A 14,121-nucleotide genomic window follows, 5' to 3' on the forward strand; every position below is an offset into this window, starting at 1 on the left:
AAGTAGATCAGTTCTATGAGGATCTGCAGCACCTACTGGATAGTACACCAAAAAAAGATGTTATTTTCATTACTGAAGACTGGAATGCTAAGGTGGGTAGTCAAACGACACCTGGAATTACAGGCAAGCATGGTCTGGGAGAACAAAATGAAGCAGGACATAGGCTGATAGAATTTTGCCAAGACAACTCACTGTGCATAACAAACACTCTCTTCCAACAACCTAAGAGACGACTTTATACATGGACTTCACCAGACGGTCGACACTGAAATCAGATTGACTACATCCTTTGTAGCCAAAGGTGGCGGACATCTATGCAATCGATAAAAACAAGACCTGGAGCTGATTGTAGTTCAGATCACGAACTTCTTATTGCACAATTCTTATTGCACAATTCTTATTGCACAGACTAAAGACAATAGGGAAGACCCACAGATCAGTTAGATATGAGCTCACTCATATTCCTCATGAATATGCAGTGGAGGTGAAGAATAGATTAAGGGACTAGATTTAGTAGCTAGGGTCCCAGAAGAACTATGGACAGAAGTTCGCAACATTGTTCAGGAGGCGGCAATAAAAAAGTCCCAAAGAAAAAGAAAACCAAAAAGGCAAGATGGCTGTCTGCTGAGACACTGGAAGCAGCCCAAGAAAGAAGGAAAGCAAAAGGCAACAGTGATAGGGGGAGATATGCCCAATTAAATGCAAAATTCCAGAGGTTAGCCAGAAGAGATAAGGAATTATTTTTAAACAAGCAATGTGCGGAAGCGGAAGAAGGTAATAGAATAGACAAGAGACCTCTTCCAGAAAATTAGAAACATCGGAAGTAAATTCCAGGCAAAAATGGGTATGATCAAAAACAAAGATGGCAAGGACCTAACAGAAGCAGAAGAGATCAAGAAAAGGTGGCAAGAATATATGGAAGATCCGTATAGGAAGGATAATAATATCGGGGATAGATTTGACGGTGTGGTTACTGAGCTAGAGCCAGACATCCTGAAGAGTGAGGTTGAATGGGCCTTAAGAAGCATTGCTAATAACAAGGCAGCAGGGGATGACGGTATCCCAGCTGAACTATTTAAAAACTTGCAAGATGATGCTGTCAAGGTGATGCATGCCATATGCCAGCAAATTTGGAAAACACAAGAATGGCCAACAGAATGGAAAAAATCAACTCATATCCCCATACCAAAAAAGGGAAGCACCAAAGAACATTCAAACTATCGAACAGTGGCACTTATTTTACATACCAGTAAGGTAATGCTCAAGATCTTGCAAGGTAGACTCCAGCAATTCATGGAACGAGAATTGCCAGATGTACAAACTGGGTTTAGAAAAGGCAGAGGAACTAGAGACCAAATTGCCAATATTCGCTGGATAATGGAGAAAGCCAGGGAGTTTCAGAAAAACATGTATTTATGTTTTATTGACTATTCTAAAGCCTTTGACTGTGTGGATCATCACAAATTGTGGCAAGTTCTTGGTGGGATGGGGATACCAAGTCATCTTGTCTGCCTCCTGAGAAATCTGTAGAACGACCAAGTAGCAATGGTAAGAACAGACCATGGAACAACGAGCTGGTTTAAGATTGGGAAAGGAGTATGGCAGGGTTGTATACTCTCGCCCTACCTATTCAACCTGTACGCAGAACACATCATGCGACGTGCTGGGCTTGATGAAGCCAAGGCTGGAGTTAAAATTGCTGAAAGAAACATTAACAGTCTCAGATATGCAGATGATACCACTTTGATGGCTGAAAGCGAGGAGCTCAGGAACCTCATGACGAAGGTGAAAGAAGGAAGTGCAAAAGCTGGGTTGCAGTTAAACCGCAAAAAAACCAAGATTATGGCAACCAGCTTGATTGAGAACTGGCAAATAGAGGGAGAAAACATGGAGGCAGTGACAGTCTTTGTCTTTCTAGGTGCAAAGATTACTGCAGACGCTGACTGCAGCCAGGAAATCAGAAGACGGTTACTTCTTGGGAGGACAGCAATGACAAATCTTGATAAAATAGTGAAGAGCAGAGACATCACACTGACAACAAAGGTCCGCATAGTTAAAGCAATGGTATTCCCTGTAGTAACCTATGGCTGCGAGAGCTGGGCCATAAGGAAGGCTGAGCGAAGGAAGACGGATGCTTTTGAACTGGGATGCTGGAGGAAAATTCTGAGAGTGCCTTGGACTGCAAGAAGATCAAACCAGTCCATACTCCAGGAAATAAAGCCAGACTGCTCACTTGAGGGAAGGATATTAAAAGCAAAACTGAAGTACTTTGGCCACATCATGAGAAGACAGGATACCCTGGAGAAGATGCTGATGCTAGGGAAAATGGAAGGCAAAAAGAAGAGGGGCCGACCAAGGGCAAGGTGGATGGATGACATTCTGGAGATGACGGGCTCGACCTTGGGGGAGCTGGGGGTGGCGACGGCTGACAGGAAGCTCTGGTGTGGGCTGGCCCATGAAGTCACAAAGAGTCGGAAGCTACTGACCGAATAAACAACAACAACAATTCTCCTTTTGCTAGCTGCAGGGAGGGGCAAGGATTAATGGCAAGCATTGAAGCCCTGGCTGACCAACAATTCCACCCCCACTTTGTTTTCAGCATGCACTGTCCCCACACACAATTTATGTTCACAGCTATAAGGTCTAGAAACTCTCGGAGGCTGGATCAAGATACACTGGATTTTGCACTAGGCACTATCACAGAATGGTATGATCACGGAAAGTGAAATGCAGATGATTAACCTTGGCCATGGCTCCATTTTCATAAAAGAGCTAAACATCACTTCCCTTTCTGAAAACAAGAACCACACAACGCTGTTGAGTTCTTCAGCCCAAACTATACTCTGGTACTCTGGGCAACAGTTAAGGGACAACTTTAAAAAGTTTTCCCAAGATTTAAAAAACAACAACCCCATCGTTTTAAACATTTAAACGTTTAAACATTAACATACCCTGAATATTTGAAGTACATAAAAGCCTAAAGATAATCTATATAGATAAAACACAACATCCTACAGACAATTCCTGCACACTAAGCAGACTAAATTGTTTCAGTGCAATTTCATGTAGAAAGTAAAGTTCATATGTATTCTTTTTTAAGGAATTGTTTTGCTAAAGTTTGTCCATTCCAAAAACAGTTCAAATGAGAAATACTGGTGTGCAATTACTTAGGAAAAAAAAATTGATAGTTGAAAACTAAACCCAAAATAGTAGAATATCTTCAGTCAGTGATACATTACATTAGGTTGTTTACAGCAAAATCCATAATATACACTGAATACAGCAGCAAGTATTCATCTTCTGTATATACTTACAACTCCTAGGTTTCAATTACTCAGCGATTTGAGTGACTTCAGTTTTCTGTTATTATTTTCAGGTGCAGCAGCATCAACTTCATTTAATTCATATTGTACTCTACAGCAAAGCCAGATCTCAATTTCACATTTATTTTAAACGTTTTGAACTAGAAGCAATGAGTTAATTGTTTCTTATTTTAGATGTCCAGCTGCATTCTGCTGAAATGACTATGCCTGCAGTCCTAATATTTACTTGGAAATGAATTTCACTGAAATTAATGGGATGTGTTCAGGGTCTATGGCATACAGCAGGATGAACCTTAAGCCCTTCTTTTCACTGCAGTAAACGGTATCCCCTTATTCAATGAAAATATTTGTACAGCATTAAATCCCAGTAACAAAGGATTTATGCACAGACCAACATAAGGGAATACGTTACTGGCTATTTCGCGTAATAATCAGAACAGCAACAATTTAAGGCTCTTCTGATTATTTCTGAACTTCAGTCTACTGAGGATAAAGCAGTTTCACAGCAACAAACAATAGGCCATATCCTGTTAATCAAGCCAATTCCGCCATGCCAACCTGCCATTCTAAAAAAGAGCTACAGTAGCCTGTTGAGAACTCAGCTGCTGGAAAAAGGAACTACAGGTGAATGCATCAGAATTAGAAGCCATATGAAGGAAACGTAGAACCTCATGGGAAAGCCCTACACAACTGAGTGTCTCGCAAATCTCCAGACAACAATGTTGCACAGGTGGATATCTTAACAGCTGCCTGACGTGTTGCAAAAACAGCAGGTACATGCTTGCACACATCTATAGTATCCCTCAAACATACAAGAGCCCTTCACATACTTTTGATCTCTTAGACATGCCAGAGGGAATGCAATGGGCCCTGGGTTCCATGGTGTGTACAGAGAATATATGCAGTGAGAGAGAGAGAGAAGATTACGGTAGAAAAGTTACATAAGTACTCACTGAACTGTTACCACATCCTGTGAAGCAGTGCTTTAGGTGCCCAGGTATCTTGTTTCCTTAAACAACATAGGTTATTTACACTGAATTTTATATTCATTACAAAACAACAAGATCTAGTCTATCCTATTGCAAATGAAGTGAATATTTATCAATTTTAAGGAGCATTTCTTTATATAGATTTGTGTAATGTTTTCCATAGCAGTGACTGAGTGCAAGCCACAGAAAGTTGGCTGCAAAACATTATGAAAAAACCCCTGTCAGTGGATGCAAGTTGTTCCAAAGATCACAGCCAAAGATCACCAATATGTGAAATATAAAGTATCTTTCATGTTACTTTTTTTTTTTTTAAGAGCACCCCCTGACTCCACCTCAATTAGTAAATTAAGCATGATGGATTTTTTAAACTAAAATTAATAAATGGCCACTTAACTTGTATACCACAGATACAGGTGAAAGTAAAGTTAGTAGTACCAGGAAGACAAATCAGATGCACGAAGACTTGTGAGTTGATTACGTAGGTAAAGAAAAATAACACTTTTAATGATTTTTCTTCTTTTTTTTTACTGAAGACAAAAGAGGAGAAGACAAGCAAGATCTGTTTCCAAGTGTAGAATTTACCTGCAAACGGAGCATTGCCTCTGTGGCTGGAGAGCTGTAAACATCACAATCACTGAGTAGTTGCGAGGTGGGGCCTTCACAAATCTTCTGAATTTGTCTCCATTCATGCGGATGACTGAGCGCCTTGAACTCCATTCCATAAGTTGTTCCACCTTCTCAGCTAAAAGATTCTGGAATCAGGTAAAAGGACAAAGGTTGGTGCTGCGACTTCAAAAAAACATGGCATGGGCTAAGGTGTAGTCCTAATTCAGACAGTGGCTTTTTAATGGACTGTCAAGCGAATAGAAACATACAGTCAGGGCCAGAAATATTGGAACAAGGATAACTGTTTTGGCCGTTGGCCTCTGTACACCACCACATTGAAATTGAAAGGAAACACACCCAGATGGGAGCAAAGTCAGGACTTTCAGCTGTAATTCAAGGGGTGTGACGAGAGTGGGGCATCAGGAAGGACAGCCAGTGGCACACAAACATACCCATCGTTGGTGGCTCATAAGTAATGGAACATACCAACATCATTTCAAACTGAAGGATCGCCTTTAATACCTGGATGAAAATCCTTTGCAGTCAATGACTGCCTGAAGTCTGGAACCCATGGACATGACCAAATGCTGAGTTTCCTCCCTCGAGATGCTTTGCCAGGCCTTTACTGCAGCTGCCTTCAGCTGCTGCTTGTTTGTGGGTCTTTCTGCCTTCAGTCTTGTCTTCAGTAAGTGAAAAGCATGCTCTATTGGGTTGAGATCAGGTGACCGACTTGGCCATTGAAGAACATCCCACTTCTTTGCCTTGAGAAACTCTTGGGTAGCTTTTGCTGTATGTTTTGGGTCATTATCCATCTGCAATATGAAGCGGCGTCCTATCAGTTTGGCAGCATTCGGCTGAATGTGAGCAGAAAGTATAGCCCTATACACTTCAGAATTCATCCTACTTCTTTTATCAGCAGTCAGGTAATCAATAAACACCAGTGACCTGGTTCCATTGGCAGCCCATAACATGCCATAACACTGCCTCCACCATGTTTGACAGATGCTGTGGAATGCTTTGGATCATGAGCTGTTCCTTTCCTTCTCCATACTTTTCTCTTCCCATCATTCTGGTACAAGTTAATCTTGGTTTCATCAGTCCAAAGAATCTTATTCCAGAACTGGGCAGGCTTCTTTAGGTGTTTGCTGGCAAAGGCTAATCTGGCCTGTCTGTTCTTGAGTGTTACCAGTGGTTTGCACCTTGTTGTGAAGCCTCTGTATTTGCATGCATAAAGCTGTCCCTTGACTGTAGATGTTGACAATGACATCCCTACCTCCGCAAGAGCGTTCTTGGCCTGGCTAGATCTTGTGAAAGGGTTCCTCTTCACCATGAGCAGAATTCTGCGGTCATCCCCTTTAGCTGTCTTCCGTTGTCTTCCAGGACTTTTGCTGTTGCTGAGCTTGCCAGCTGATTCCTTCTTTTTCAGGATGTTCCAAACTGTTGTATTGGCCACTCCCACTGTTTTTGCGATCTCTCTGATGGCTTTATTTTGTTTCCTCAGCCTAATGATGGCCTCCTTCACTCGCATGGACACCTCTTTGGACCTCATGTTGGGAGTTCCAGTGAACAGCTACCAAATGCAAATGTAACACTCAGAACCACCTCCAGGCCTTTTCTCTGCATGACTGGTCATGGGGTAGCCAGGATACAGGCCACACCTGGCCATGCAGCTGCTTGTCAGCCATTCGTTCCATTACTTATGAGCCACCAACGATGGGTGTGTGTGTGTATGCCACTGGTTGTCCTTCCTGAATGGTTAGTGCCCCACTTTTGTTAGACACCTTGAATTACAGCTGAAAGTCCTGATTTCGCTCCCATCTGGGTGTGTTTCCTTTCAACTTCAATGTGGTGGTGTACAGAGGCCAACCGCCAAAACAGTTATCCTTGTTCCAATATTTCTGGCCCTGACTGTATTTCATCTTGTTCATCTTACTGGCTCAGACAAGTTTACAGATGCATGATGCTGGAATAATACCCTTGTGAGAAGGCCAGGACAAGTTTGGTCGGAAGGAGGCATTCTCGTAAGGTATGGCTATAAAACTTGATTCTGTTAATAACCTCTGCCAGTGCACAGACCCTTCCATTCATATCATGGCTCATTAAAAAGCTACCATCTGAATAGGTACCTAACTAAATTTGCTGCAGATCCCCCATAGTGCCAATTTTGCAACATGGAGATACAGGTAAATAACAAGATAGACAAGGGACCCCATAACATAGCCATTGCCAGAGTTCCCCCCTTTTTCAGTGAAATATCACATCATGTCACCAACAAATATTTACTGGTTACTGACACAACTTATATGGAGTCAATACATCTCTCACTAAATACACAATGAAGAAACCAGATATAAGGCATGTCAGTTCTCAAATAGGGGGCTTCGACATGAACACAACACGCACCACGGTATCCTCCTGGACCGCCTGGAGGGGTTGGGCATTGGAGACACCGTATTGCGGTGGTTCCGGTCCTTCCTCTCTGTCAGGTACCAGAGGGTAGCACTGGGAGAGGAGGTTTTGGACCCGTGGCCACTCACTTGTGGGGTGCCACAGGGTTCCATCCTCTCCCCGATGCTATTTAACTTCTATGTGAAGCCGCTGGGGGCTATCATCAGGAGGTTTGGGGTGCGGTGTCATCAGTATGTGGATGACACGCAGCTCTACCTCTCGTTCAAATCTTCACCATGGTTGGCCGTAGAATCCCTGTCCAAATGTCTGGAGACAGTGAGTGGCTGGATGGGGAGGAATAAGCTGAAGCTGAACCCTGACAAGACTGAGGTACTTTTGGTGGGAGACAAGAGGTACTTTTGGTGGGAGACAAGAGGAGGCTGGGGGATGTTGACCTGGTGTTGAGTGGGGTATGGCTACCCTTGAAAGACCAGGTCCGCAGCCTGGGGGTCATTTTGGACTCCCAGCTGTCCATGGAGGCTCAGGTGTCAGCTGTGAGCTCCATCTGATATGAACTCCATCTGATATGGCAGCTGCACCCCTTCCTTCCCCACCATCTGCTCCCATCGGTAGTACATGCCCTGGTCTCCTCTCGTTTAGACTACTGTAATGCACTCTACATGGGGTTACCCTTGAAGATGGTTCGGAAGCTGCAGCTGGTACAGAATGCGGCGGCTCGCCTGATTAAAGGCAGCCGCCGGCAAGATCACATCACTCCAGTGCTGAAGGAGTTGCACTGGTTACCAGTTGTTTTCCGGGCCACATTCAAGGTGTTGGTTTTGACCTTTAAAACCCTATGCAGTTCCGGCCCAGCCTATCTCAAGGAGCGCCTCCAGCAACACCAGACAGGCCGCTTAACAAGATCAGCCTCGGATGGCCTTCTCTCTGTCCCATCAGCCAGGACTGCTAGACTGGTGGGGATGAGGGAGAGGGCCTTTTCTGTGGTGGCCCCCACTCCGTGGAACTCCCTCCCTAGGGAACTCCGCCATGCTCCCTCTTTAATGAGCTTCCGCCGTGCATTAAAAACGTGGTTGTTCAGGCAGGCATTTGGGGTGGGTTAGGGTATTTTAGAAAATATTTTTATTGTAGAATTTTATTGTTTTAAACTGTTTTATTGTATGCTGTACATCGCCCAGAGTAGCTGGGTGACCAGCCAGATGGGCGATTAGTAAATAAAATAAATAAATCTTACTCTCTGCACCCTTGCAAAGAGCAAAAATGCTGGCCTAATTTCAACTGCTCTGCAGTGCCACTGTTGCATATGGGCAGACAGTGGTATGACACCTTGTACATCCCAGCAGGAATTAGGTGACCCAAGGAGCCAAAAGGGTGCCATTGCCCTTAAAAGCAGGCCATTCTGGCCTAGCTCCTCAGTTTGTACAACTTCTTACTTGGAAGCAGACTGAGCTGCTTCACCATACGTCTGACTACTACCTCCTCTTTTGCCTGTTCAGCCTGTGGAACCCCTCGCTAGGCCCCAGGTCACCAACCCAGACACGACACAAGCTTGGCAACTGCAACTGTGGAGCAAGGCCACAAATCTCTCTCTCTCTCTCTCTCTCTCTCTCTCTCTCTCTCTCTCTCTCTCACACACACACACACCCCAATGATCAAATTAAACACAAAATGCCTCATCTAGAATGTCACGCTACAGATATGCAAACATGAATAATGATCCTTCAAAATTATTTTCCAGTAACCTAACACAGTAATTAAAAAGCATTCTTGATTCCACAAATTTCAATCTACTCTATAGGGATTAAAGAACCTTTCCCCCACACACAACTTTCCAGGAATAAGTAAAAACTACTGAAATTTAAGTGTTAGACCTTTATCACCTTCTCCCAGAACTGGAATCTTACAGCAGGCCAGGTTCCTTTCTGTCAACATATTTTGACCTAGGGAAAAGAATACTGGGCAACTTGTGGCCCACCAGATATTTTGGCCTACATCTCCATCATCCCTCACCGCAAGCTATCTTGGCTAGTGCTAATGGCAACTGTAGGCCACAACATCTGGAGGGTCACAAGATGCCTACCTCTAACCTATAAGGAACTGCATCACAAAAATGAAACTATTCATATGCACATGTGAATATGGCACCACTGAATACATTTACAAGTATAATGCAAAACTGCTGGAATAACATTCTTATTGAAAATAACAATAAGTGAAGCATGGACAAGGAAACCTATCAACAGAATGTACAACAATAATAAAGGAAATATCTGTAACCATACATCCACATGCAACAATGGCAGCCTGGAAGAACTGGTTCTGAGTATTGTCACGCTAAAGATGATGTTACCTGGATACCCACTTACTTTGTGATTAGCTAGTGGAAACATTTATAACAGTTTCAAACACACCATTTCCTCAGAATATGACAGTGCTGCTTTGGGCTTATTGTACTTCTGAATCAACCAAAAAAAACACACCCTGCTCAGTTACCAGCACAAGGTGAAAAAGTACATTAAGAACTGTCATCAAAATATTAATTTGTCGAAAGCATATGAACATATGGTTTAGAAGATCAATACAACTATGGAATCCAAGCATTTAAGTATAACATAAAAGAGGTCATCAACTTCGTCTCTTCAGCCAGATGGCTGCTTACCAGACTTCACAAAAATTGTCATCTACAGAGTGACTAAGTTACTATTTTGGATACAGCAAGTTCTACATCATCGTTGGCTATAAGTGGCTGCAACAACAGTAACAGATTTTTCACTCAACATTTGTGTAAACATACATGCCTACAGTGCTCAAGTTACATACCTATAATACTATAATAACCTCACATCTTGCAATATCATGTTGCTACAGTGGTTAGCACAACCCAACTTAATTTCTTTGCTGGTACTGCAAAGTTTTAGTACCAAGCCATTTGAAAAACCTAAGCAGGAGGCACTCAGAGGTCATCAGCAGAGGCCCTTCTCACTTGCCTGCCATTAAGGGCGCAATCCTATCCAGACAGGCAGCTGCCTCTGAACTTGGCGGCGACCGCCTATCCAAAGCGGGGCAGGAGAAGCATGGAGGGGATCATTCCCTCAGTGCTCCTCCTGCCCTGCATTTTTAGACAGACAGACGATTGTGGCTGTCTAGCTGCAGGAGGGTGGAGCGGGGCAGGAGGCTGCTGTACGCTGCCCTCCCCACCCTGGAACACCCCCCAGACACACCCCTTTTCAGCCACTCTGTGCTCCTCTTGTGAGCATGAAGGATGGGGCTGTTCCGCGCTGCCTCCGAGGCAGCGCAGAAGTGGGGGGAGGTTGGTTCCCAGAAAAAAAGATATCCTATGGCTGTCTAGCGGCCATAGGATTGCTCCCTAAGAGCAGTTAAGCTGATAAGTAAAAGGGACAGGTCCTTCTTAGTGATGGCCCCACACCTCTGGTACCAGATTGTATTTGGGGTTCATCCAGGCCCTTCCTTGAAGGTCTTCAGAAAAGCTCTGATGGCCCACCTGTTTTCGCTGGCCTTCCTGTCATGTCTTGGGCTGCTGATTTTATGAATTACTTAGGTTTTTTAATTGATTCTTCATTGAATACATATTTGTTTACTTTTTATTGTATGTTTTGTATAGATTTTTTTCTTGTATGCCACACTGAAAGGGTTCCACCCTTAAAAGAAGCCTAACAAAAATTTTAAATATACAATTTTAAAAGTATACATGGCTAGATATTAAGCCTCTGTCAGGGCTGTGCCATGGGCAACAATCCAAGGTAGGCAAGGCACCAAGAATCAGAAGCTATAGAACCAGCCATAAGTCAGGAGCCAAAGAGCAAGTCAGAACTGGATGGCAAACCAGGAGGCAGGGCCAAAAAACAGTCAAGGATACAAGAACACACCGGAGATCTGGAGGACCATATTCCCTGAGCAAGGCACAGCAGGAAAAGGAAGACCTTTATACCCCTTCCTGTCCATAGACAAGGATCCAGTGACCAGCGTGGATGGGCAGACTCAAGCCAGTGAAGGTTCTTCACTGGGAAGGCTGCCTCTTGCAATTCAGAGGTTTACTACATATGGCAGCTGCACCTCTCAACAGCCACACCACCACTGTGTGAGAAATGGATGTGGTCTTGGATATGAATTCAGTCTGATTACAGTCACAATGATATACACTTGCATAAATTCCCTGGATCTAAAGAAACACAAGCCCAAGTGGGCTTTGAACCTGTGTTTCTTGAAGTGGCCTTCTAGGCCTTTTAGCAAATTTATTTTGCTTAGAGGCACAGACTGCTCTTATTGCCATTGTTGTTGCTGCTTCTTTTATTGTTGGCTTTTATTGTTGAGTGTGTTATTTCATTGTGGTTATGGTTTTATCACTTTTAATATTTTAACTGTTCTTATGTATTTTATTGCTGTAAGCCGCCTTGAGAGGGCTTCTGCCCTGAAAGGCGGCCAAGAAATATTTTAAATAAATAAATAAATAAATAAATAAATAAATAAATAAATATTTTGAAACTGATGCTGAGGTGTGTGTGTGTTAAAACCAGTGTTGGACTTTCTTTAAAAAAATAACAAATAAACAAATAAACAAAAATAGTGTTGGACTTGACATGTCCAGTCTGCTAACCAAAGGAAAGAAGAAAAAAACCACACTGGAAATGCCCAAGACCATTACTCTGGGGTAAACCTAGAATCATCCTTTGGACCCTGCCTAATACTTGGGGGGTACTTGCATATATCCCCTTAGTTTAATGCAAAACTAAATAAAAACAGAGTAATCCACTAGGCAATGCAGTCTGTAATAAAAGAAAAATCAAATGTTTGGCAGTGGTAACTGAACTCATTGGGAAGATTTTTTTTTTTTAAGAAAACCTAACGGTTACAATGTAAATACATATATTTTTGTATATGAGAGCCAGTGTGGTATAGTGGCAAGAGTGTTGGATTAGGAGCTGGGAGATCTGGGTTCTAGTCCCCACTCGGCCACGGAAGCTCACTGGGTGACTTTGGGCCAGTCACAGACTCTCAGCCCAACCCACCTCACAGGGTTGTTGTTGTGAGGATAAAACAGAGAGGAGGAGGATAATGTAAGCCACCTTGGGTTCCTTGCAAGAGGAAAAAAGGCGGGCTATAAATGCAATAAAATAAAAATAAAAAATAAAAAAATATTTTTCTCCAGGAGAAGTGGCAAGTTAGCGTTTCACATTTTTCTGCAAACAAACAACATTCCAAGGAAATATGTTGAAAATAGTCATTAAAGAAGTCACATTTTAGTAACACACAAGTGAGACCTAGAATAAATAGTTCATGTTTATCCTCCTTCCTAATAAAAGTGATCTTGTTCGGAGTTCCAGCCATCCATTCCCTCTAATCAGGTCATTTCACACTTTCCCATGCCCCAATTCAATTCTTCTTTTGCAACAGTCACTTGACATTCTGTAGCTACTGCACAGGCTTGCTGGGCTGATCTTGAAGATGGTCACAGCCCCAGGTTTCTCTTTTAAAGACTGTTTTGGTAAATTGCCGTAAACCTCGGGGTCTCCCAAAAAACACAGATATACACCCTTGTTTCTTTGTGGCCTCATTTTGGAAGCAGTCCTGGTGGCACTCTCCATCTGAGTTCCCTATTAGAAGGAGTGATTTTAGTTATAAAAGAATTTATAGAACCAACTGATAGACCTTTTTAACGCAAGAAATGAAGGACAACACATTTGAAGGTCTCTATGTTCACGTTTTTTTATCAACTATTTTCAAAAAACGACTCCTCAAATTGCTTCAAGTAAGTAACTGACCACAACCTACTCAAGCCAGGTCAGAATGTTCTTTGTTTTATTGGCCACCAACCTTAGCAACCTGCCGCAAGAAAAAGTCAAACTCATTAATCCAATATTTTGCTGCACGACCCATTAAGAGTTTTAATATGGAAGTGTGTTAGCCAATACTAAGAAAGGAAGTAAATTGAGAGTACAGGCTGTTCAGTCCAGGATAATGTTAATGCAGCAAGGGCAAGGTGCGGTGCTCACCATCCAAAGAAGAAAGGGCAAGATGATACATCTGAGTCACAGCTCCCCTCAAGTTAATATCAATAGAGTACATTGATGACTTGAAGACAAGCAAACTCAACTGCCTTAAAACACATGGAAGCACTGGCGAAAGGCAGCAGAGCACTCAGTTGTAGGAAATACAGGGAGCCATTATACAAAAATGAGCCAATGGATTCATGGCTTTGATACAACTGGGAGGGAAGGGCTCTCTCTGAATACCAGATGACACAGACCACAGCCACAGGGATTACCCATAACTTTCCTACATTGCTTGAGAGCTTCCCAGAAACAACTAGTCCAACATTCTGAAGGAGACAGAATGCGGGGCTAGTTAGATTTTTCCTCTTATCTTGCAGCAGCACACATTATTTTAATGAAAGACACCAGGAATGGAGCAAGAATTTGAAGCAGGGTGCTCTACTAAGGTGAGTATTCCTGCTTGAATTGTTGCAAATAGATCTGAGGCAGACATAGGTCAGTGCCTCCATTCTGCTTGCACCCCAGCCTGCCTTTGACTGCTACCCCATCCCCTCCCTCCCATTGGGGGGGGGAGGTGAGTGACCTTGGGAGGCACCAGGGTAGCAGCCAGAGGAGGGCTGGCATTTTCAACCTTCAAGCATTAAGTAAAATGCTTGGAGAGCACCCCCACCCCAAGGCTTTCCAAGCATTCAACTTTAACACTCAAGGGGAACAAACACTTTTCAAGGACAGCACAAGGCCGCTTACCCATCTCTAAAAGAAACTTTCAATTCACATTTTACATGC

General features: G+C 43.1%; 1 protein-coding gene across 7 annotated transcripts in view; it reads right to left on the reverse strand.

The window, feature by feature from the left end:
• Positions 1 to 14,121, reverse strand: part of TUSC3 (tumor suppressor candidate 3) — a 172,979-nt gene that overhangs the window by 119,878 nt on the left and 38,980 nt on the right. For all 7 annotated transcript variants that reach the window (XR_014792154.1, XR_014792155.1, XM_084856689.1 and 4 more), the window contains exon 2: positions 4,895 to 5,064. Coding sequence is in view for 5 of the 7 variants with exons in the window: in XM_084856689.1 (XP_084712815.1) it covers positions 4,895 to 5,064 (170 nt within the window). In the remaining 2 variants the exon portion in view is untranslated. The remainder of the gene's footprint in view (positions 1 to 4,894; positions 5,065 to 14,121) is intronic.

This window comes from Heloderma suspectum, chromosome 5 (assembly GCF_057233095.1).
Source record: "Heloderma suspectum isolate Gila_16-S chromosome 5, 16-S_ref, whole genome shotgun sequence".
Classification (NCBI taxonomy): Eukaryota; Metazoa; Chordata; class Lepidosauria; order Squamata; family Helodermatidae; genus Heloderma; species Heloderma suspectum.